This window comes from Fukomys damarensis, unplaced genomic scaffold (assembly GCF_012274545.1).
Source record: "Fukomys damarensis isolate Sample0158 unplaced genomic scaffold, DMR_v1.0_HiC HiC_scaffold_23, whole genome shotgun sequence".
Classification (NCBI taxonomy): Eukaryota; Metazoa; Chordata; class Mammalia; order Rodentia; family Bathyergidae; genus Fukomys; species Fukomys damarensis.
This window is the reverse complement of record NW_022900935.1, coordinates 7,463,945-7,488,699: the sequence shown is the minus strand read 5'-3', so window position 1 is coordinate 7,488,699 and position 24,755 is coordinate 7,463,945. Positions and strand designations below refer to the sequence as shown.

The window sequence follows — 24,755 nt, the reverse complement described above, 5'->3', positions numbered from 1 at the left end:
ATTCAGGTTGTGAACCTTCACAGATGTATTTCATTAGATTCACAGGTTTATTATTATTATTATTATTATTATTTTCTTTTTGGTACCAGGGATCAAACTCGGGACCTTGCGCTTGTGAGGCAGGTGGTGGCACCAATTGAGCTAAAGCCCTGGCTCACTTTGTTGGATTAAAAATCAATCTGACATGTTAGCATTTGAACAGAAATCATTCCTAAGAAGGGGGCTTACTGCAATTTCTTCAGAACACAAAAGAGTATGTGTCAAGTCTTGCAAAGCAGACAGCATTTTGAATCCTTATGAAAAACAAAGATCATTCATCTAATCAGTCAACTATTGGGGCTGGATTTGTGGCCCAATGGTAGAGTGGTTGTCTAGCATGCATAAGGACCTCAGTTTGATCCCCAGCACAGGAAACAAGCAAACAAAAACTCAAATATTCACTAGTCTCCAAATATGCTATCTATTCTGAGAGGCAAAACACACACACACACACACACAAAGATGAGATATGAAAAAATACATACAATTGGAAAGTACCAAAATTAGATAATCTGTAATAAATTGCAGCCAAAAAAGCTACACATATTAAGTGATTTAGGTGATCAGGAGAAACAGTGAGCTGGGGTAATCAGAAAAGCTTTGTAAAGAGATGAGATTGAGCTACTGATCAGGTATGGGTAGAAATCAAACAGTTAAAATGTAGGAGGAGTGGGGTAAGTGGATAGGGTGGATGGTCTATATAGGAAATAAGATTGGAAAGATAGCAGGGATCCAATACATAGCCCAAGACCGGAGAAGAAAAAGAGTGGGGGCACAGAAATACACCAGTTCTGAAGGATGCCAACATTTAATTCACCAGATCAGATGGCTGATCAGTGGGAAAGATAAGCACTCACAGAAAGAGTGAATACAGGAAATCCACCTTGGAGACCCAAGTTTTAAAAGGCTACAGAATAATTTATGGCTGCTTTTTCCGTGGGAACCACGTGCGTACATGCTGGCTGTCCAATCATACCAGCTCTCTGCCTTTTTAACAGAGGGTTCTTTGTTCCAGAGAGCCAGGCTCAAAAGGGACAGCCTGATAAAATCACACTGAGGTCAGTACTCTCAGCTGGTGCAGGGGCTGATGCCATTCCACAACACACCCTGCCGGAAGTAGTTTCAGATACACAGCTGACTGATTTCCACAGCAGGAACCTTGTGGCAGGGTGGGGTGGGGACTGGTCAAGCATGGAGAGAATTCTATAGTTACTGACTCAAATTAGTTCACCAAGATCCTAACATTATCCACTAAATCTGTATAACTCACTCTCAATAGCAATTATTTCTTAACTAATTTTTGAAAAAGGGGAAGAAAACCACAGAAGTTTCACCAGGCAGCATTCCAAAACTATTTCAGCAGTTAACTCTTCCTTGCCATGGAATCTGGAGGAGGCAAAAACCAAATCCTCTATCTTTCTACAAGTGGGCTGAGTTATTTTTCACTGTAAAGGGCTATCTATAGTATGTTTAGCAGCACTCACTAAAAGCTAGTAGTAAGCAGCTTCCTCATTTGTGACAGTAAAAAAAAAACTGTATCTGAATACTGCTGAATATCCCCAAGGTGACAACATGAACTCTGATGACTATCCCAGTACCACAGGAGACAAAAACAGATAGTAAACCAATCTCAACTTGCAAGTTTACTTCCTATGTGACTTGAAAAAATTGTTTCTACCTCTTCAAGTCTCAGTTGTCTGATCTGCAAATTGGGATTTTTAAATGTCAGATTTACAGAAGGGTCATGAAATCATGTAGATTCCGGTCTTTCTTGCTGCACTCAGCACTACCCTACTACTACTGCACTTATTTGTGTGTATTCCCCATTATTAACTAGAGGCCAGACTTAAGACCCCAGCACCCAGCCAAGCACTGGCAGAGCTGGGGCTCAGTAAGGACGGGATGAAAAGGGCTGTGATGGCTTTTTCTTCTAATCTGCACAAAAGAATTCATGAAGCGTTATCATGTAGCACTTGCTCTCATTCCTCAGAGCCCCCCACTTCTGAAGAGCCACATTTGAAATAGTACTAGTGGCAGGAAAATAGTTTGTGAGGGCCTGGGAATAAGTAAACCCTGTCAATCTTGCACAGCCAATACCAGAGATTCATATCTGAAATGATTCATATTTGAAAAAAGTGAAACAACAACAAAACAAAAACACTGTAGCAAAGTCTTAAGGAAGGTGGGGAAGAAGTACATTCTCCTCATAGCTACAATTTTCCAACTAGGACAGCTGAGACGTGGGACAAATCCATTTGGCAGGAGAAAGTGTACAGATCAGTGATGCCTTGGTGCAGTGACCTGCCCCGATGGCTGGTGGGACTCATATTTTCCCTGATGAAGTAGCCAACTGTAACAATTAAGGTGCCATCTGAGCTATTCATCATACTTCCCAGAGGTTCAAGACTTAACAGCTTGTTCACTAGCCAGCTACTCTGAAAGTGCCCAGGATAATCCTGGCACAGTAGCACACACCTATAAATTCTAGTTACTTAGGAGGCTAAGATAGGAGAATCACAAGGTCAAGGCCAGTGCAGGCAAATGAGCAAGACCTTGTCTCAAAATAGAAATTAATAAGGGAGCTGGAGATCTAGGTAAGTGGTAGAATGCTGGCCTGGCATGTACAAGGCCCTGGGCATAATCTTTAGTACAGAAAGAAGGAAAGAAAAAAAGCCCAGGATGTTTTTCCTCTTTGTGTGATGAGGTCTCATATTGGCCAAACTAGTCTCAAACTTCTGGAGTCAAGGGATCCTCCTGCCTCAGCTTCCTCAGCAGATGGGATTATGAGCATGTGCCACTGCTCAGTTTCAGAATATTTTTCTGTAGCTCCAGGGTCAGGCTAAGACCATTACCATCCACTTGAAGATACAGTAAGAAACAGTAGAGTTCGACAAATCTGTGCTGATCTCAACCAAATTCATTAATCAAAAGCTCAACAGTAAATACAAGTACTATATAGGGTACATTCTAGTTTTCCTGGAAACAGATTTTCCTTCTTAATCAAACTGATTAGTCCTTTTCTTTGGCTTAAGATAAATTTTCTTGTTGCTTTATTTTTTATTTTCTGGATTTTTGAGATAGGGTCTTACTGTGAAAGACTGGGCTTGATCTTACTATTAAGTCCAGGCCGACCTTAAACTCGTGGTGATCCTTCTGCCTCAGCTTCCCAATTACAGGTGTGTGCCACCATGCCCAGTTTGCTCGTTGGTTTAAAATCTTCCTTTGATATCAATATCTCCAGACAGATTTTTGAGAAATCTATGACTGCTCTCTTGAAGACTTTCTATTTTGTTTTACTACTTTCACTGAGGCATGAGACCTCTTTAAGATGATGTAATGGCTACAAGCCTGGGAGTTTGCTTGCAATGTTTATATTTTAAAATATGAAGCGGCAATCCTTTAAAGGAGCGTTGGAAAAGATTCAATATGAAACAAACTTAAAGGCCTCAGAGGCTCCTTTGCCTTCTCTCCATCCAGCTGGAATAGTGGGAGTGGAGAGGATTATTACACAGCACTGGAATTCCTTGTGGAGGGGTGGTCACATAAGGATTATAAATATCTGCAGCCAAACTCTAGGTTGGCTGCAGAGAACACTGACATACTGTAGTCACCACTTAAAGGCACAGAACAAGGAAGCTCCTTGAAGTATTTCTACAGAGGCAGTTCCTCTTCTCTTCAGATACATGTCATCAGCCAAACATGTGCATCAACGACTGTAGGCAAATTTCACGTGCCAGGGAAAGTGAGTAGGAGATTTAAAACTAGACACAGATCAACACCAGCTAGCTACAATAAAGAATTCAGGGGCTGGCCTAAAGGAAGGTTGATTTAGAGATGACTGTTGCTAGTACATAGTCATAATCAGATTATCAGGAGGCTGCTTGCTATATAAATATTTAGCTTAATCCCCTAGTACCCAGCTGAATCACAAGGCAAGTGCCTCACACATTGGTGGCAATTTCCTTCTAGGGCAGTGGTTCTCAGGAGGGTGATTCTGCCTTTCAGGGGACATTGGCAATGACTGGAGACATTTTTGAAGTTATTTCTAGTAGTTACAGGTCACAGATGATGCTAAACATCCTACCCACAATGCAAAAGACAGCTCACTATAACAAGAAAAAAAACCCAGTCCAAATGTCAATAGTGCTGAAGTTGAGAAATCCAGTTTTAGGATATTTTCTTCACTTCTCTGGATCCTACGTTTATTGGAAGTGCCTTGTTTAAGGAAGAAAGAAACAAAACAAAATAAGGCAGGCCTTGGGGCAGCACAAGGAGGGGGGATGGAATATGCCTACTTACTTATCTTGGCTGCTGTAAAACTGAGGATGCCTAAAATTCCAAGAGACAGGTCCACCAAGTTTGATTTTCCTTCTCTCCCAGGGAAAGTAGGTAATATTGACCTAATTTGCTTTGCTCTCTTGTGAGTATACTTACTTGCACCTTAGGGTATAGTAACTGGCAAAACTTCAGATGTGCTGAAACTGCTTTTGTAATCATTTGAAAGTAAGGAGCAAGTATTTATGTGCAAACTGGCAGTTTCTGAGCTCCACACTGGGCCCTGTCTTCCAAAGGTTTTCACATGTAGTGATAGGGCAGCCTAAACTTGCCTACTACAAGGCAAAAACTGAATAAAGGCATTTAAATAAAGAATTTCCTTGTTCTGGTTTTAGAGTAGGATATGTAGTTCTTCCATACAGAAGCTGCAAATGTAATGAGTCCCTGATCCTGAGCTCTGATCAGTCTGAATCAGGAGTGAGAATTGTCATAGGGAAGCCTGTTGCCATGCCTAAAAGCCCACCAGTCCAGCCAAAGATTAAGGAAAGGTTTGGCTTGGATGCTTCAGATACACCATTAGGTGAAGTAAATGACTGTGAGAAACAGAGCCTGAAAAACGTTTCCATCTTCCCCTTTGGCTTTCTTACCACTGAGCAGTATGAAGCCTGGCCTGAATCGTACTCATGAACACAGAGCGAATGAAAGTGCATCAAGGTTTCTTGATGCTGCTTATCAGCATGATGCCAAAAGCACAATGTGCTTTCTGCCTGAAAGATCAGCATGGTTCTTGAGGCAGAGCAGGCATGCAAGAGAGGGGCTCAAGATGTCAATTCTTGACTAGTAAAATTCCCACAGGGAATTTCAAAATAAGGAAAATCTCTTGTTAGCACTAGACTTAAGGGATTTTTACTTTTTCTAACCTTCCCAGAAAGGTGACATTAGGGGAATTCTTTGGCTCAAGTTTCAGTGACAAAGAGGTTCCTCCTTTGTCCTTAGCCTCTTGTGAAGCACATACAATTCCTTTTCCTCAATAATCAGAGGCTCTCTTGTTCAGGAAAATAGAATTTCCTGAAGAGGTTAGCCAGGCCTTTCCTCCCAGTTTTCTGAAAACATCCTCAATACTCTCATTACGATTTCTGGAAAGGCTTCTTTCTCTCTACTTCCAACAGAAGCTGAATCTAGTAAAGGTTCTAATTCAGGAGGGCTGGGGTCTTTGCTTGCTCACAGTAGAAAAGACTCTTATCCAGTCTCATCTGATAGGTCAGGTCCTCACTGGCTGACCAAATTCTATATTCAGAGGTAACTGAGGTAAAGAAAATCTCTAGGAATAATGACTTTAATTGTTCTACGTTCTTTGAAGGAAGAAATAATTTTTCCCATAGACTAACTGCTGTGGCACGGATTTTTTTAGCAGGACTGTACAGTTTCAATAAGCCTGGAGGTTCACCACAGATTTGACTGATCTGTGTCCACTGCTAATTCCCAGTGGAATTAGCCAGGTCAAAGCAGAGTCTGTGGTTCTGTTCCACAGATACATATTCTCTCCTCATAAATATGATGTGTTGACAGTATGATCTCATTAATCAAAGAAAAAGGCTAAAAACTTAAAACTAATACTGTTTTAAATATTTATCTTCATTTTTTTATTAAAATAATTTGAATCTGAAGGCAGGGTCATAATTTATGAGTCTGGGCTACAACGCAGCACACTGTCCCAGCAATGCAAAACTCATATCATGAAAATGACTCAGTCCTTAGAATGGGTCTAAAAAGATCTCCCCTTTATGCAGCCTGTAAGAGACTGTGGAACTGACAGAGGAGTTCTTCCTCTCTCATTGTTTTCACTTCCCATGAGCTCAGCATGAGCTCAGCCAGGAGTATGCTCCTCCTCTCTTACCTAAGGACCTTTGCTGGAAGGAGGAAAAACTCCTTAAAGATTTTGACTTCCTTACAAAGTGGACTAATGGAACAGGGCTTCTTTCTGATGCACATACCCAACTTGAAGGGGTACTGAACATTTTATAGTAACTACAAACTGACTTAACAGAACATTCTAACAGCACTCCACGCCTTCCTACTTCTCTACCCTGGATTCAGGCTTGTCCTGCCAACACCCGAACCCTGCAGATAAACACACTCCGCCAATGCCTTGCTGACTGTCTCCTCCCAGTCTTTATATTCATAATATTTGTGGTAGGGGCTTATTCTTAGAAACCAATGAAATGAGCTGGTTGTAACAAGGACCAAGTTGGTACTGAACTCAGCACTAGAAGGTAACATATGTTGGACACAAAAAGTACAGTAACACCCAGTTATTTATTAAAATATTCCAGCAATACAAAAATTCAGAATATTTTTAGAAACCAAGGAAAACATGACTTGTTGTCAAATCCAAACACTATGTATGCTTAACTGGAGGCTCTTCCTTGTATTTTAGCTAATAGTTAAGCCAATTTTGGGGGGGTACCATGGATAGAAATCTGAACCTGGAGCTTGTTAGTTATGCAGGCGTGGCACCACTGAACTGAATCCCCAGCCCAGTTAAGGCAATTTTAACAGGCTTGTTTATTTCATTTTCTTGGTCACTGAAGATTAGAAGGGAGAAGAAACAGACTTAATCTATTCTGTATCCATGGGTATTGGTTCCAAAATCCCCTCATATTTAGAAATGACACATATTTAGACCCTATATAGAAAATGGCATAATATTTACATCTCTCCATACACTTTAAATCATGTCTAGACTATTTATGATACATAATACATTGTAAATGTCATGGGAACAATTAGTATACTGTATTGTTTTTTATTTTTTATTTTATTTTTATTTTTTGGTACTAGGGATTGAACTTGGGACCTTGTACTTGCGTGGCAGGCAGTGGCACCACTGAGCTACATCCTTGGCCTCACTGTGGTGTTTTTTAATTTGTATTATTTTTAATTGTATTTCCCCCTTAAATATTACCAGTCTGTGGCTGGATGAACCTGAAGGTACAGCACCGACTGTAATACTTGATATCATGGTAGTCTGGGGGAAAAACTCAGAAATGACCGCTCCCAAAGGGCTATACACAACAAATCCAAGTACTACAATTGACAGGTGTCCAACATTTCAATACAGCATTCAAACTGCACAATATAAAACATTTAAAATGGAGCAGTCCCAAAAGTCTCTAATATATTTGAGAATATCACCATAGTAGAGAACAGTAAAAAAAATTTTTTTTTGGTACCAGGGATTGAACTCGGGACCTTGTGCTTAAGAGGCAGGAGGCAGAACCTCTGAGGTAAATCCCTGGCCCCTAGTAAAATCTTTTTAATGTTAACCTGCACTCAGAAAAACAACAACAACATAAACAACTTAATGGTATATACAATAAAGCACTGAGGAAAAAATACAGCATTGAGAAAAATAGGCAAATAAAACTTAAAATAATTCCTATACAAACTAGAATCTGAGTAAGTGAAATTATTTTGAAGCCTACCAAGATAAACTTTATTTTCTAAGAAATTCACTTAGTTGTCAGACAGTTAAAGTTTTAAGTAATTCAGATCCAGCTGTGTTGGATAATGCATACAAACTTATAGAATAAAGGCTCTGTTGTCAAGGATCTAACAACAACAGGAAAGAAAAACGCACAAACTGACACAGGTAAGGCTCTCATGCCCATATAATAATGAGGCAATGGTATTTAAAAAAGGAATTTCTCACCTACCCTTGCTATGGTAGCACATGCCTGTAATCCTAGCATTCTGGGAGGCTGAAGCAGGATTGCAAAATGAGCCTACTCTGGGCAATTTATCAAGACTATGCCTGTCTGTCTATCTATCTAGATAGATAGGCAGGCAGGCAGGCAGGCAGGCAGGCAGGGAGGGCTGGGGATATAGCTGAGTGTGAAGGCCCTGGGTTTAATCCATAGGACCAAAGAAAGAAAAGAAAAGAAATCCAAACACAATAACTTCTATTGCTCTGAGTATACTATTTTCAAACGTGGTGAGGGGGCCTTCAGTCAATGTCTCACTTTAATGCTGAATGTCCCTTAAGCTCCTAGAAAGGCCCTTCTGAAACAGGTATCTTTCTATAGTTGAATTATATTCACCATGTGGCTCTGACCAGGTGTCAACACTATTTATCTATCTACCTGCCGAAGCTGGACTTCAACTTACTTACTATCTTCCTGCCTCATCAGACAGTTCTGAGATTACAGGCAGGTGCTACATGCCCAGCTCCCACCAATGTTTCTAACATAGAATCTGTATAGGTAGCAGCTTCGAAAGAACAAATTTTATTCTGATGGCAGGAGTGTTAGCTCTGTTAGTAGGAATAATTAACACTAGTGATGAAAATAAAAGTGCTCAAAATATCTTTTCTCAATCTATTCCATGTACTCTGAAGGGCACAGTGGCAGAGGGCGGCAATCTTAGATATTTCAGATACATCAAAGGAAGCTCTTGGTAAAAGGGCTTACATAGTGAGAGCCAAGACTCAAGAGAAAAGTGCTTGATCAGCAAATACACTTTGGGTTCCAGTCATCTAACCACCCCCTGTTGTATGAATTCAGACTCATAAAGCTGGCACTGGAAATTCTGATGCAGGTAAAGAACTAAAAAGTACTTTAGTAATTAAGACAGTACTTCTCTTACATGCAAAGAACTCATACTTTTGAAGTATCTAGAGTGTATTTTTCCCTCATCTTTTTTGAGATGGGGTTTCGCTTTGTAGTGCAAGTTGGCCTTGAACTCACGGCAATCCTCCTGCCTCAGCCTCTTGAGTGCTGAGATTACAGGCATGCACCACCACACCTAGCTCGTCCAGAGTATATTCTTAAGGTGCGTGCTGTAAGTGGGAAATTTATATGAAGCATGTTTCATTTAATAAGTCATGAGAATTTTGTTTTATTCCATAACACATCCATAATTTCCTCCTGAAATCTATAAAATCAACACTGTACAAGATGAGTCCATGTCCATCCTTATGGCTTCTCATAACTTATTTTGTTATTTTCTTTTTGGTACCAGGGATTGAACTCACTTGCACTTACCAGGCAGGCATAGCACTACTAAGCTAAATATCCTCAGCCCCTACTCATAACTTACTTTGAAAAACAAGCACCCAAACTTATCTTCCTTGCAGTTACCAAACCAGCTAATTTGTAATCTCAAGAAATCATAAAAGGAGATTCTCTGCATAAGAGATAAATCTTAGGCATTTCTTTTGTATGTTTAATTGGTTATAAAAAAAATAAACCAAAACAAAAAGCTGCTGAAATCAGTGTGCTCAGAAGTCCAAGATACTGTTTAGTTTTCAAATAGTGTGCTTTGATGAGGAAGAATAAGGAAACCAGGGACACAAGTGAACATGTATGCTCAACTGGTATGTAAGGTAATGGCAAAGAAATATACATGAGACAGAAAAAGATCTCAAATAAACAAGGATGAGACTTACTTTAAAATCGGCTAATTGTTGGTTGATGACATCCACTTCGGTCCCCACTACCCACTGTAGTGCCTCTCCTTCTTCCGCTGCAGTGGTAGCATCATTCAGTACTTTCAATTTCCTGTAGAAGTCCTCTACGCGGCCCAAGGTCAGCTCTAGTTGTTCCTGGCGAGCTTTCCCTCTTTCTGTCAGTTTGCTGCACTGTTTGTTCAGAGCTTCTAGTTCCCTCTTGAGACCCAACAAGTCCAGAGTCCCCTCTTCTTCCAGCATTTGTTGGCACTCTGCTTCAGAGGCCTCTATGTCAAACTTGAGCATTTGGATTTTGTTAAGGAATAACCGCACATCCTCAATTTGGGACTGGAGGCTATCCGTATCTCTGCCAATAGCACCCATGCCATCTAGCTCATCATCCAGGTCTGCCAATTGAGAAAACAGCTCTCGGACTCGGCAGTGAAACTGGCCAATGCCCTCTAGCTTGTTTTCCATTGCCGTGCAACCACTGTTTACTCTTTGCTTCACTTCTAGGAACTCTTGCTGGGCAACCTCAGCTTGATGTAGAAGTTGGGAAGCATCAGATCCATCTGGGGCATCTTCTACCAGCCCCTGAGTGAAGTTCCTCAGATAGTCTACCTGAGGTTCTAGGGCCTGAAGCACTTCCTGCTGAGCCCTTAGCTTCTCCAGGTTCTTGTTGCTACAGGCTTGAGAGCCCAAAGCATCAAAGATTTCAAGTTGATGCTTGGCTCCTTCCACTTTCTTTTCAATATTCTTCAAGCTTTCCTGGAACTCCTTGAGTCTCTGACTCATTTCTTCAAGCAACGCTGCTTTGGCCTGTAGCTCTAGTGTAATGGCATCCATGTCCTGGTTGATCCCAGCCTTTTCATCCCGAATATCATCCTCATCTGTTTCTGAAGAATTGATCAGAATGTCAGCAGCACTATTCAGTATTTCCAGCAAGGAGCGGCGCTTCTCAACCTCACTCAGCATAGCCTTTGACCTCAGGAGACCAGACTCAAGTTGGACTGGGTCCAGAGTGACTTGCAACTCTGATAACTTGGCCTTATAATCCTCTATCCATGGCACAAGGTCTTCTACATGCCACTGATACTTCTGAGCTTTCTGCATACAGTCCTTGAGTCTGGACTGTCTATCAGCAGTTTTTTTACTAAGTTCTTCCCAGTGGCTTTTGAGTTCAACCATCTGGTTTTGTAAAGTCCTTTTTTCTTCTCCAGGAGGTACAGAGAGCAGCAGAGATTCCCCCTCAGCCACAATCACCTCATAAGAACCACTATGTTGATTAAGGTTCTTTTGAAATTCTTCATTCTCTTGCAACTGAGACTGTATCTGCTCCAATTTTGCAGAAATCGGGTGGTTTTTTGCTTGTTGGCTTTGTTTGTCATCCAACCAAGCCCTTAACTCATCAAACATTTGCTGAAACTGCTGGGTACTGGCAAGGGCTGCCTGGAGCCTGTTCATGCGATCAGCTAAAATGAAAAAAAATGAAATTGAAATTAATCAAGCCTGAACATGGCATTAAAAATGTTTGCTAAGAGTATATGAGAATCTAACATAGAGAGGCAAGTAACTAGGCTACTTCACACACTGTATCTTATCTAACCCCTATATCAATCCTCCAAGGTAACCTGTGTACTTCTAAACCAGTATAAACTGATATAAAGAAAATAAAAAGGGGCCGGGGATTTAGCTCAGCGGTTTGGTGGCCTGCCTTGCAAGCGCAAGGACCTGAGTTCAATCCCCAGTACCCCCCCCAAAAAAAAGAAAAGAAAAGAAAAAAAAAAGTTTTGGTGAATGTGCACAACTCCATCTATCAGTATAACTACAGGCATCAGTCTACCAGATGACTGATTTTGTGTTAGAGCTTTTATCACTAAGACTGTGCCATGTAAAGCTCCACGTATTTCTAATGCTCAAAGTTTAATAACCATAGCAGTTCTGCCACTGGAAGAAGGATCTGGTTAAAGCAATTCTGAATCCAAATGCTACTTAAGGGTCCTTCTAGATTCCAGAGACTACTATTAAACCACTTTGTTTCTTCTTACCACCGACAATGACAGAAGTGTGTTCCTTATTCCAACTCACCTGCAAGGTCTTCTAAGCCTTGGAGTGGCAGGGTGACTGTCTCTAAACGTTTCTTCAGCTCATCCTTGAGGTACTGTTCACCAATAAGGACTGATAGTGCATTGCACAGTGTCTGGGCCTCCTTAATCTCACTGTCAAGTTGCTCCAAGTCAGACCGAATCTCACTGGTCTCCTCCAATTGCTGCTTTACAGCCTCAGGTTGAGTGCTGATGGCTGACTGGACACTCAGTCGCTGTCCAACTGCTTTCACTTTCTCTGATAAGTCCTGCAGCAACTCTTGGTACTGGGTGCTTTTGATAATAGCTTGGTCAATTTGGCTGGAACGGGAATTCAGTTTGTCGGTTAGCTCAACCCACTTCTGATTGATGCTCTCGAGTTCTTTCTGTACTTGGCTGGTGGATGGAGAGACATCTCCTGGGCCTGTTAGGATCCCCTGAGCGGCCTCATTCAGCTGCTCATGCTGTTGCCTGCGTGCTTCAAATTCCTTCAGCATAAACTGTAACAAAAAATGACACCAGTATGTTTACAAAGAAAAAACACATCTGAGCTTGGGATTTAGCTCAGTGGTTACATCGCCTGCCTTGCAAGCACAAGGACCCATATTTGATCCCCGGAAGCAAAAAACAAAACAAAACAAACGAAGAAAAAACACATTTAAAAGCAGTGTCAGAATAAAAACTGACTTTGGATTGTGCCAACCTATTTTGAAAAAAGTCCAGAAAACTCCAAGTAACAGATAACTAGACTGAAGCTATATTACTTTTTTTTTTTGAGACAGGGTCTCACTAGTCTAGGCTGGCCTTGAACTCGTGATCCTCCTGCCTCAGCTACCCAAGTGCTAGGATTACAGGTGTTTACCACTACACCTGGCTGAAACACTATTACTTTTAACAACTGTTTACTAAAAATTTATTTTGAAAAGACTGTCGATTGTATCTATTTTTTTTTTCTTATTTGTCCCATTTTGTTTTAATATCAGTTGCTAAGGTAAGTGTGGGCTGGGAAACCAGAATGGCATTTATCAGCTTTGCTAAGCAACACCAGACCTCTGAATTCAAAATTTGGAACACTTGGTCCCAGAGCAAGCTGTATGACTTGATGGTTTGTCATTTCAACTTTCAATGCCTCTCTGTCTTAGTTTATTGGGGTTTCATTTCTCTCTCTCTTTTTTTTTTTTGGTAACAGGGATCGAACTCAGGTCCTTGTGCTTATGAGACAGGCAGCAGCACCTCTGAGCTAAATCCCCAGCCCCTTTTTATTGAAATTTCAATAGAACATGTGCTCTGTACATTATAGCATAATACAACTACATAAAGAGCTTCTTTAAAACAAGAACCATGCTTTTATATTTATTTTCTATTCTCTGCTGCTCTCATCAAAGAAATACTACTGTATCACAGACTCTAGTGCCACAGTACCTGCATTCGAATCCTGACTGTGCCACTCACTAGCTGTAAAAACTTAGGAAAGCTTTTTGAAGTTGTTCACACCTCAGCTTCCTCATCTGTAAGATGAGAATAGTAAAGTACTTATCTTGGCTGTTGTAAAGATTAAATGAGAGCTGGGGATGTAGCTCAGTGGTACAGCACTTCCCTGGCATGAATGAGGCCCTGGGTTTAATCCTAGTACCACAAAGCAGGGGGAAAACAAAATTAATGTGATAGTTTATGGGAAATCCTCAGCATTTATACTATACAAAAATAAGATATGACCTTAAGAAATAACAATACTATGAATAATAAACTACAATAAAGTATAATAAAAGTAAAAATAATAAAACACTGATGTGAACAAGGAAAATGTTACTGTGAAAGCATGGATTCATGCTGATTAAGTCTGTTGGGCATAACAAAAAGTAGAAGAGGGACATGAGAAAGATGTCCCAGAGGTGACACCAAAGAATGAAGAGAAATTCTCCACAGTGTAATAGTGGTGAAAGGAGCGTGTTTGGGAGACGTTAGTTACAAGTTACAAGGGAAAAGAACAACCTTCTGGTGTAGGTAGAAATCTGAGTATAAGGGGACATAGAAATACAGCTGGTAAGACACGTGGGGGCCAGACTGTGAAAAGACTTACATATTACATATTTAATCTGTTCAATAGTCAGACAAGAGTCATTGAGGATTTTAATATACTCAGGTATGTGATTAAGGGAGATAATTTGAGCCAGGTATTGTGGTGCAGGCCTGTAATCCCAGATATATGTGGCCCAGCCTTGCAAGTATAAGGCCTTCCTGAGCAACTCAGTGAGACCCTGTCAAAAATAAAAAATTTTTTTAAAAGGCTGGGTATGTAGTTCAGTGGTAAAATGACTGCCTAGTGCACATAAAGCCCTGGACTCAATCTCCAATACCCACCCACGCACAAAGATAATTTGATAACTGTGTGTGGGGAGAGGAATACATCAAGAAGCTGTTCTGATGCTGTAGTACAGAAATAAAACCTACAGGTAGAAGAATGGAGATGACAATAATGCCTTTCAATGTATTGTTTAGGGAATCTCTGTTGATTGAGGCCCTTTCAAGGAATCCTATGTACTCATAATTATTCTCATAACAGTAATAAGATGTCATTTGCCTTTTAAAATCCTTTTTTTCTTATGAATGTTTCATGGAGTTTTCTAGAGGTTATCTGACATCTTATACTGCAACAGATTTGAACATATCATTTATGTTAAGGTGATTATCTTATGACCACTGGCTCAGAAATTTTAAAAAAATTTTTTCGTATATATGCTGCTGAAGTGAGCCCTTGTTTTTTTTTTTAATTTTTTTTCCTGTACCAGGGATCTAACTCAGGACCTTGCACTTATGAGGCAGGCATGGTGCCACTGAGCTGAATCTTGGGTTTGTTTGTTTGTCTGTTTTCTGGTACAGGGGATCAAACTTGGGTCCTTCGGCTTGCAAGGCAGGTGGCATATGCACTGAGCTAAATCCCTGGCTCTTGTTTTGTTTGTTTGAGACAGGGTCTCTCGCTATACTGTTTAGCCTGGCCTTGAACTCATGGAAATACTCCTGCCTTGGCCTACCAAGTGCTGGTATTACAAGCATGTGCCACCACAACCAACTCAAAAAAATGTTTTTAACTAAAGTAAGTAAAGCTCAATAATTATGTGACTACAGGGGGTGAAAGAAAGAATTCCTTCAAAAAATTACTCAATGTAAATAAGTTCAAATGGTATAATTGATAGTGTGAAATAGGAAGAAAATGGCTATAAGGGAAAGTGGGAAGGCTTGGGGAAAGAAAATAAGGGAAAAGAAAATGTGAAAAAAGAAAAAAATGGAAATAAAATCTTTGTAAATAGGGAGAGTGAAGGGGGTGAAGGAAGGGCAGGGGTATGGGGAAAAATAAGAATGAAGACATATCACGTGAAGGTACAAGATCCCAATGATAAATGTAGCTGTACTGTTTGCTTTAAATGTACCAATAAACTTAACAGGGAAAAAAAATTACTCTTAGGCTGGGGATGTTGCTCAGTGGTGCCCAGCTTGCATAGCAAGGGCAAGGTCTTGAGTTTGATCCCTGCACACACACATACAAAAAATGCTCTTAGGTTTTAACTTAGGAGACCTGATGAGAGGAGAAAAGAAACGGAATAGATCTGGAAATAAAGTAGAACATGGAAAAGATTCTAGGTAGGGCTAAGTTACTGGAAGTGACATCATTATTTTTAAGCTTTTTTTTTTTCTTTTTGAGACAGGATCTTACGATGCAGCCCAGACTAGCCTCTCTGGCAATCCTTCTGCTTCAGCCTTCCAAGTACTAAGATCACAGGTATGTACCACTACTATGCCTGGCTCTGGAAGTGTCATACATTCGACCAACCTAAATTTCTATAATGTTAGGTGATTAAATACACTTTTTATTTGAGGTCTGGCCAACAGAAAATCTAATCAATGCCAGCACACATAAGATATTATGTCAAGTAACATGGGTCAGTACTATTGGGTATTAAAATTAACTATGATTCTATAATTTAGTCAGAAAAATGTTTCCTTTATCATATTCTCTCATCTTGTTTTCTGTCTTAATGATATGATAAGAGTTATTGCCTATTTGGTATTTGACAGACATCATGATAAACATTTCATTAAAACTAAATAGAGTGAGCCAGGGATTTAGCTCAGTGGTTCTGCTGTCTGCCTAGTAAGCACAAGGACCTGAGTTTGATCCCCAGTACCAAAAAAAAAACAAAAAAACCCACACACAAAACACTCAACTAAACAGAGTGAGCCTTTAAGAAATTAAATGATTCAGCTGGGAATAAAAGATATATAAAAAAAGAAATTACATGATTCACCAAGGGTCATATGAAATCTACTTGCTTGTGAGAAGCACTCAAATCCAGGTCCGTGTGACTCCCAGTTTCTTTGCTCTAAGCTTTAAGCACTAATGCTCACCTGAACCTGCTGCTTTTGGGCATTCAACATGTTGGGGTCAATAGACAGGGGTCCCAGAACTCCCATCATCAGCTCCTTCTCCATCAGCCAGGGCCGGAGCTGGGATTCTGCTGCCTGGAAGCCAGCCAGATGGCTCACAGATTCCTCTAGCTGCTTTTGCCGAGCCACAGTCACCTCAGTGGCCCTTTCCCATCGGGAGTCTGTAAGGAGGAAATGAGACAATGTAGGTTCCTTCTCTCTCATCAGCAACTGGCTCTGTCTTTAAATTATGTTCTTCATATACTACAGGAAATTACCCAGAAACATTATTTAACATTTGTTTAAAATTAAAAATAGCTTTTTAAAAGTTTTAACTAAAGTAATTCAAAACATTCTGTATCTTCATTGGAGTGGTGGTAACATGGAACTGTACATGTTAAAATTGCACAAAACAGGGCCAGGGATTTAGCTCAGTGGTTCTGCCACCTGCCTCATTTCTGCCCCCTGCCTCACATGTGCAAGGTCCTGAGTTCAATCCTTGGTTAAAAAAAAAAAAAACACAAAACACACACACACACACACACACACACACACACCCAAATAAGTGTAAAATGTGCTATATATATTTACAAAAGTAGTATGTTTAAAATTTACTATATTATTTTCATGCTAATACATTTTTTTCATGCTAATAAATATACACCTACATTACTTACACATAGTTTTTCCTAACCCCTTTACTGAATATTTAGATTATATCCCATTTTCATTTTTGGTGTTCCTTTATTTTTTTTATTTTTTTGGTACCAGGGATCAAACTCAGGACCTTGTGCTTACGAGGCAGGCAGCAGCACCACAGAGCTAATTGGCTTGCTTTAGAAAACTAGATTTCTGATTCCAAGTTTCTAAAAATTTTCCCTATTCAGGCTCCCTCTATGGCCCTATATGGATTGCTTCCTTGGTTACAAAATTTAACTGAACATAATTCCTATTTTATAAGATGTGCTCAAATTCTCTGTTTTAGAGAAAAGCAGTTTAGTGAACATGAAACACTTCTGTGATAACTTACCGAGCTCCTCTTGCATTTTCTTCCAATGTTCTGCTTCTTGTGAGTTGGAATATGTCATCAGTAATCCAGCCAAGGCTTCCTTTACTTTTTGGATTTTTGGAGAATTCTGTTCTAATTCAGCCAGGAAGGCCTATGAAGAAAGAACATCAGACATGCCATGAGATTCAGGGCAGGAAATAAAAAGTTTTGTGTGTGTGTGTGTGTGTGTGTGTGTGTGTGTGTGTGCGTGCATGTATGAAATGACTGAAAGACTGATTAGCAACTAAATATAGGATCTGCTCTGATTCTATGGCTTATTTTGTGATTTTAAGGTAGCTAACTTTTCTATTTCACTATTTACTTTAAAATGAAAATCTAGCCAGGTGTGGTAGTGCACACCTGTAATCCCAGCACTTGGGATCCTCCAGGAGGATCGCCACAAGTTCAAGGCCAGCCTAGGCTACATGGTGAATTCAAGGTCAATGTGAACTGTACAGGGAGATCCTGTCTCAAAAAAGCTTAAAAAAAAAAAAATCCATCAAGTGAACCTAATAAGTAGGAATTTGCATTCCTTATACACCAAAAATGCCAAGAAATAATGATGGCAATGTTTTGGTAGTTGGAGCAGATAATATGCTACGTTCAATTATACTCAATTGGAATATTAGAACTTTTGGAGAAAATTTCTTACAGGATCTTCTATGGTCTCACATCTTTTGACATTTTTTTCTTGCCCCTATATCAATCTTAAGAATGAAGTATAATTAGTGTTTTAGAATAGAAAAGATGCTTCGATGAGAATGAGTTGGCTCTCATGTAACATCATATGGCAAATGAGACCTCATTCTCAAAGGACCCATATATCTGGGGGTGCTATCATCTTTCTGCAAATATTTCAGGTTTTGTCTCTGAACCCGATTTACAATTTCTAATTTCATAGGTAAGAAAATCCTGTAGGAAAGTTAAGGCACATTAAACATTTGGAAGCCACACACACTCTTATCACAGCCTGGATAGCTGGCTACATCTCACTCTTCCTCTTAGTCTTGAGAGAACTAATATAAACACAGTACCTTGTTAGATTCAGCTTGGGCTTTCACTGTTTCTGTCTTGGTTGGAGACAAAGTGGCATCCATGGCTTTCAGGACTTCCTCTTTTGATTCCAGCCACTGCAGCACTGAGCTCACCTCCTTCTGAACGTCCTCCATTCTGCTGAGGATAGCTTGAAGGTTTTTCTGGCGATCCTGAAGTACGCCCCCCAGTTTCTCATACTTCACATTTACATCTGACATGTCACACTGGATCTCCGTCAGATCTAGTATCACAGACACAGAAATCAGATTGGGAAAAGCACTCCTCTTGGCTTCTCACTCTGGAACTTCTTGTCAGGATTAAGCATCTGTCCTACTCCTTTAGTTAACTAGTGATTATCTTCCTCCTAAACCACACACAAGTTTTTGTTTATAAAAATCAGAAGAGCTCACAATCTGCTTTCTGGTTTAGGCATTACATATTCTAGAGTATACCTTAAGATGCTGGAAAAAAATAGTGGAAACAAGTGAAGGGAGCACAATAAAAGCCAATTGTAGCATACTATCGGGGGTAATGGACTCGCAACATTTTTCTGCTCTCTTTTCTCACAGCTACAAAGAAGTCACCCAGGGAAGTTGAGGGCTTCCCTAGATTACCTCTAGGAACAGCTTCTTTATAATTTATTTTTTGTTTTTAATTTTTTTCTTGGGTACTGGGGATCGAACTCAGGACCTTGCACTTGTGAAGCAGGGGCCCTGCCACTGAGGTAAATCCCCAACCCGCTTCTTCATAATTTAAAGATTCCTTTTTTCCCCCAAGGTCTCTCCATATTGGTCTTATCTGGTGAGCTAGTATTTTTCCTCAGTACTTTTAGTTCAGGGGCTGCCAACTTTTTTAGCCCATAGCCAGCAAGCAGAGCAGCATCACAGTTGCTCCTCCCCAAACTTTTGCCCTCATGTCCCTCCTGGCGGCAGCAGTTCTTCTACACATATTGGAAAACACAGAGATGCAAACGAGAACACTGTCCTAAACACACCCCAAAAAGAGGCACCATTGAAATGGCATTCTCACCTTTGCAGGTGTGGTATCCGTTTACACTGCCTACAGAGCTTCCTACAGAGGGCAGTATGGAACCTGAGCAAAAGGACAGAGAGACAAACAAGGCAAGACCAACATGTTAGGAATACATACAGGCACTGCATTTGTTCTTAGACACTCACTTTAAGCTTGGTATTAGGAAATCAACACAGCACAGGACAACATACTCACGGAAAGAGACAAATCATTTAGCTGCCAGCCAACAAAATGTCATTTGAGGTGTTTCCTCAACAATAACGACACGTAATCTTTTCTAGAGGAAATTAAATTCTTAACTCTCCAACTTGAATTCTCTGGAACCTTCTCGAATTTTGTGCAGTAAGTACTGTTAAAAATATTGACTCTTTTTTGGAGTGAGGATGTAGAATAAAGCCCATAAATTCACCTTTAATATCAATGTCCTTCAGTATAATAAAAATGGACAGTAAGTACAATTAAATTTTTTTTGTGTGTGAGACAGGGTCTTGCTATGTAGTTCAGCCTGGGCCTGAACTCACTATGCCGCCCAGGCCACAGCAATCCTCCTGCCTAAACCTCCTGAGTGCTGGGATTACTGGAGTGCGCCACCACGCCCGGTTTAGTATAAAAACATAAAAGCAGTATTTATTTAATAAATACATAAAAATGAGCCCTTCTCATATTTTTTCTAAAGGAAGATTATCTATTTTTCCTTTCTTGACATATTCTAGTTCTCCTTACCCCACCAGAAAAAAAAAAGAAATTTTAAACATTAACATCTGGCTCATAAGCATTCTCAAATTCTGCTTTAGGCCTTTGGTTTTAATTACATTAATTTTATCTTATTCTCCTCAATTTGATCTCTTGTATTTCAGAAGAACTTCCAATTTCAGTAAAAATCATGTCATAATTACAAAGAAATCTGGGAAATATTCACAATATAGTGTTACGTTAAAAGGGGGTACAGCTAGGGGTAAAATGCTTGCCTAGCATACATGGAACACTGTGTTTGGTCTCTACATGAAGAAGAAGAAAGAAGAAGGAAGAAGAAGGAAGAGGAGGAGGAGGAGGAGGGGGAAGGGGAGGGGGAGGGGGAGGAGGAGGAGGAGGAGGAGGAGGAGGAGGAGGAGAAGAAGAAGAAGAAGGAGGAGGGGGGGGAGGAGGAAGAGGAGGAGGAGGAGGAGAAGAAGAAGAAGAAGGAGGAGGGGGGGGAGGAGGAAGAGGAGGAGGAGGAGGAGAAGAAGAAGAAGAAGGAGGAGGGGGGGGAGGAGGAAGAGGAGGAGGAGGAGGAGAAGAAGAAGAAGAAGGAGGAGGGGGGGGAGGAGGAAGAGGAGGAGGAGGAGGAGAAGAAGAAGAAGAAGGAGGAGGGGGGGGAGGAGGAAGAGGAGGAGGAGGAGGAGAAGAAGAAGAAGAAGGAGGAGGGGGGGGAGGAGGAAGAGGAGGAGGAGGAGGAGGAGGAGGAGAAGGAGGAGAAGAAGAAGAAGAAGAAGAAGAGGAAGAAAAACCGAATAAAACTCCTATGTGCATTGATTACACTACACAAAAGTCATGTACAAGGTTAAATTAAAAACTACTTATTAGCATGGTGATTGTAAGACTGCAATGTCAATGTTAATGCATTTTCAATTAAAAAGTAGATGAAGCAGGACAATTATTTTCCATTTTATTGTGGTAATAACCAGGAAAAAAAAAAAACTGGACTAGTAATTAGAAGAAAGTTCCAGCCAAGACTGTCATTAACTCAAGTTTGTAAGCCCTAGTCTATGGTCAGCATTTAGTTTACTCTCTAGAATAAGAAGACACTATTGTCTCTTCTGTAACTCTCACAGGATTAAAGACAAAGAGGTCATAAGATGATGTACATGAAAAGTACTTCATGAAACAGAAAAAAGCTATACAAATGTAATGAACTCAAATATTCAGTTTTTCAGTACTGGACAAGAACAATGAAACAGCGCAGGATAGTGATTTTCTCACTAACTTTCAAAGCACCCAAAAGAAGTACTTTCAGGATCCTGTAAATGTTCGGTTTAGAGTTAATTATTTGGATAAATTTCTAACTATAAAGAAATGGCAATAAAGCATGTTCAAATGTGTTGAAGGTCCTACATTAACTTACTACCTTTAACCAGTTTATGCAGCATTTTGTGGAAGAATAAGCAGCTCCTGAAACTTCTACATGTATATTTAAACTTGTTTTTCAGTGCCACTGATTGGAAAGGTTACAGCTGTTCACCAGTATGACATAATACTCAAACCTGTACACGAACATCCCTGTATACTACTGTTCAAAGAAAAATAACTACAGTATATTAAATAAAATGACTCAAAAAAATGACTACAGTGCTTTAAATGGTATGAAAAATGACTGATCTAGACCAGGAATCATCAAACCATAGTGTACCAGTCAAACCTTGCCCTTCAGCCAGGCATGGTGGTGCACACCTGTAATGCCATCACGTGGGAGGCTTAAGAAAGAAGACTGCTGTGAGTTCAAGGCCAGCCTGGGATATATAGTGAGTTGAAGACCAGCCTGAGCTACATAGTAAAACCTTGTCTCAAAACACTGAAAACAAACAAACAAACAGAAAAAGCCAAACCAAACAAACCAGGCCCTTTATCTGTTCTTGTATACAAAGTTATTCTGGACATAGCTGCACCTATTCATTTATATACTGTCCTTGGCTGCTTTTGTGCCAGAGGCAGGGGTACATAATTGTGACAGAACAATGTGGCCTGCAAACCTAAAATATTTATCTGATACTTCACAGAAAGTGTACAGATTTCTGATCTAATCACACTCAGTGATCTAATCACTGAACTTAGAGGTTTATGTATTAGAGTATACAAATTACCAGTTTTCTAAAATGTTGTTACTTTTGGATAGTTCCAAGAAATCTTTAACTTTCAGAGTTTTAAAGATAAGTAGCTGTTATCACCAGGAAAAAAGAAAGTCAAATTTTCTTTAAGTATTTAAGTGACTATAAAAGTATAATTATCATAGTCTGCTAATAAAACCTATGGTTTCTCAATTAACAAACTAGCAAGCGACTGTGAAATCATATCAGATTTTGCCTGAAAGATTTAATTTACAGCAAAAGATTATTCTCACATCTGGGCACAATCCTTATATCTGATTTAAAGAACTGCACCAGTCTCTGTTGTACCAATGTTGATTCTGAACACTTAGCTTTCCCTTAGATCTCACACTCTTATCTAGCCAGGGCTGACCCAAGTCTAAAGATGATGCATATCTGTCCTGTTCACACATCAAAGTTTCACAAGATGAAAATCCTATTTAAAATCTATGTTCATTTGACAGTTCTAACTGGGCCAAAATGGAGCAATGTTTTGTAGCCAACAGGAAAACAGATCAGGCTGAGAGGAAGACTGCTTTGTGACCCCCATTTTTTATAGCCAACATTGATTTTGACTTTAAATAAAAAGGAATCACCAAAGGCCAAAAACAGAGTAACATTTATCCACTACATTTTGAAAAGCCTACTCACCTGTCTTGGCTGGGGAATCAGGTGCTGTGATCTCTGTGATGAGATTTTCTAAAGATGTGCCTTTGCAATTGATTTCTTCCACTAGTGTTCCTTTACTTGTCCAGTCATCTAGGAGACCCTGTTTAAAGGACAAAATAGCTAAATTTAACACCTGGAGGCCTATTCTTCGTACATTCCCTAAAGTTTTGACAAGCATTTAAGAGATCATGCTCTGTATTTAGCCACTGTGTGATCCTGATACAGCCAGGTAATCAAGGAATGGAAGAACAGCACCTAAAATATTCAGGATATTTGGATCATTTATTCATTCATCACTTATTTCTTTTCATAGGTGGTAGTGGCAACTGAACCTCGGGCCTCACATATACTAGGCAAGTGCTCTACCACTGAGCTACACCTCCAGCCCTTTCTATGCTCTTATTTTTGAGGAGAGGGATTTGCTGACTTGCTCAGGCTGAGCTCAAATTTGTAAGTCTCCTGCCCTCAACCTCTCAAGTAGCTGGATTACAGGTATGCTAAGGCATACCTGGCGTCTCATTTAACAAATAATTATTTAGCATTTACTATAGATCAGGCACTATGTCAAGCAGTGGGATACAAGATCAGATTATGACAGTTTGTAGAACCAAGTGCTCAGATTACCAATCACATTATAATATAAATGTTATTACAAAAATATGGTGAATTCTTGAGAGCATAAGAGAAGATACACCAATCTATTTGCTTAAAGAGAAGAAAGCTTTGACCATTTATCAAGGGAACTTTAAATTGGATTTGAGGCAGAGTTCAAGCTACTATAGAAAAAAACAGCATCTGCTGTAAGGTAAAAGTACCAGGTCATACTAACTCTTAGAGATGGGATGGCCTGCTACAGTGGTATGATTTTACTCATTTCAAAGCAGGGACACCATCCCAGCCTCTATTGTGAATATCCCTGACAATTTACTTAGTATAAAAGCATACTCTAAGCTGCAGAGAAGCAACAGAGAAAGACACAAAACCATCACATCTAGCAAGCTCTTATAGGCTAACTCTAACAGATCTATGGTAACTGCATATCATATCTTTCATTACAGTAGGTCTCTGACTTAGAAACGAGTTCTGAACATTTGCAAGTCAGATTTGTTTGAAAGCCTGACAAAATAAATCTTATACACCTTTGACAAAAATACAAAATATAAAGCATAAGAAAATCAAACAAACACACGCAAATGTATTAAGTCCTTGACCAATCACATTGTACAGTGAGCACACAGCAGCAAAACTGTGACAGTGTCTGGCAGACACACGGGCTATTTCCACAATTTGTTTGCATCTATGATGTTTATAATACAAGGTCAGTTTGTATCTGAAAGTTCACAATTAGAACGATAAGTCAGGAACTTACTGTAATCACTCTTGATTACTAAGGGCCAGTCCTAAAAACTATGCATGGACTTGGAAGGAAATTTTAAAATTTTGAAGGAAACACACTGACATCTGTCAGACACCATGTGAACCACTACTATTAAGTTATTAGCATGCAAAGTTATTAGGTTGCTTTGAAGGTTATTTTTTGGAGGGTAGGACCTTGAAGTACCATGAAAAACTAAGGGCAGCCTCTATAATTGCAGAAGCCAATCTTTATAACATATGAGTGTGTGTGTATGCAAATATGTATTCCAGAATATATATAGAGTCTGCCAAAAACTGTATTCACACTTCAGAAAAAGAAAAAATAAAAAATGTCTAGAAGCTAATGATCCACTATGAGCACCTCTTATAATTGTAGAGACGACAGGTAACTTGTACTAATCTCACGATGTCTCAATAATTTAATATTAAAATATTTACACAAGTTTTTCTTTTCCTGGACTGTGTATACTTTTTTTTTTTTTTTTTTT

At 39.7% G+C, this 24,755-nt stretch overlaps 1 protein-coding gene across 23 annotated transcripts in view; it reads right to left on the bottom strand.

Annotated features, from left to right (window-relative positions):
* The window catches only part of LOC104863465 (microtubule-actin cross-linking factor 1), a 340,469-nt gene that overhangs the window by 83,097 nt on the left and 232,617 nt on the right, over window positions 1–24,755 (bottom strand). For 21 of the 23 annotated variants that reach the window (XM_033767735.1, XM_033767743.1, XM_010625879.3 and 18 more), the window contains 7 exons: window positions 22,873–22,990; window positions 19,379–19,441; window positions 18,349–18,590; window positions 17,297–17,426; window positions 16,249–16,448; window positions 11,849–12,344; window positions 9,761–11,232 (listed from right to left, as the gene is read on the bottom strand). In XM_033767735.1, the coding sequence (XP_033623626.1) occupies window positions 9,761–11,232; window positions 11,849–12,344; window positions 16,249–16,448; window positions 17,297–17,426; window positions 18,349–18,590; window positions 19,379–19,441; window positions 22,873–22,990 (2,721 nt within the window). The remainder of the gene's footprint in view (window positions 1–9,760; window positions 11,233–11,848; window positions 12,345–16,248; window positions 16,449–17,296; window positions 17,427–18,348; window positions 18,591–19,378; window positions 19,442–22,872; window positions 22,991–24,755) is intronic. The other 2 variants (XM_010625875.3, XM_033767728.1) reach the window with 1 other exon arrangement.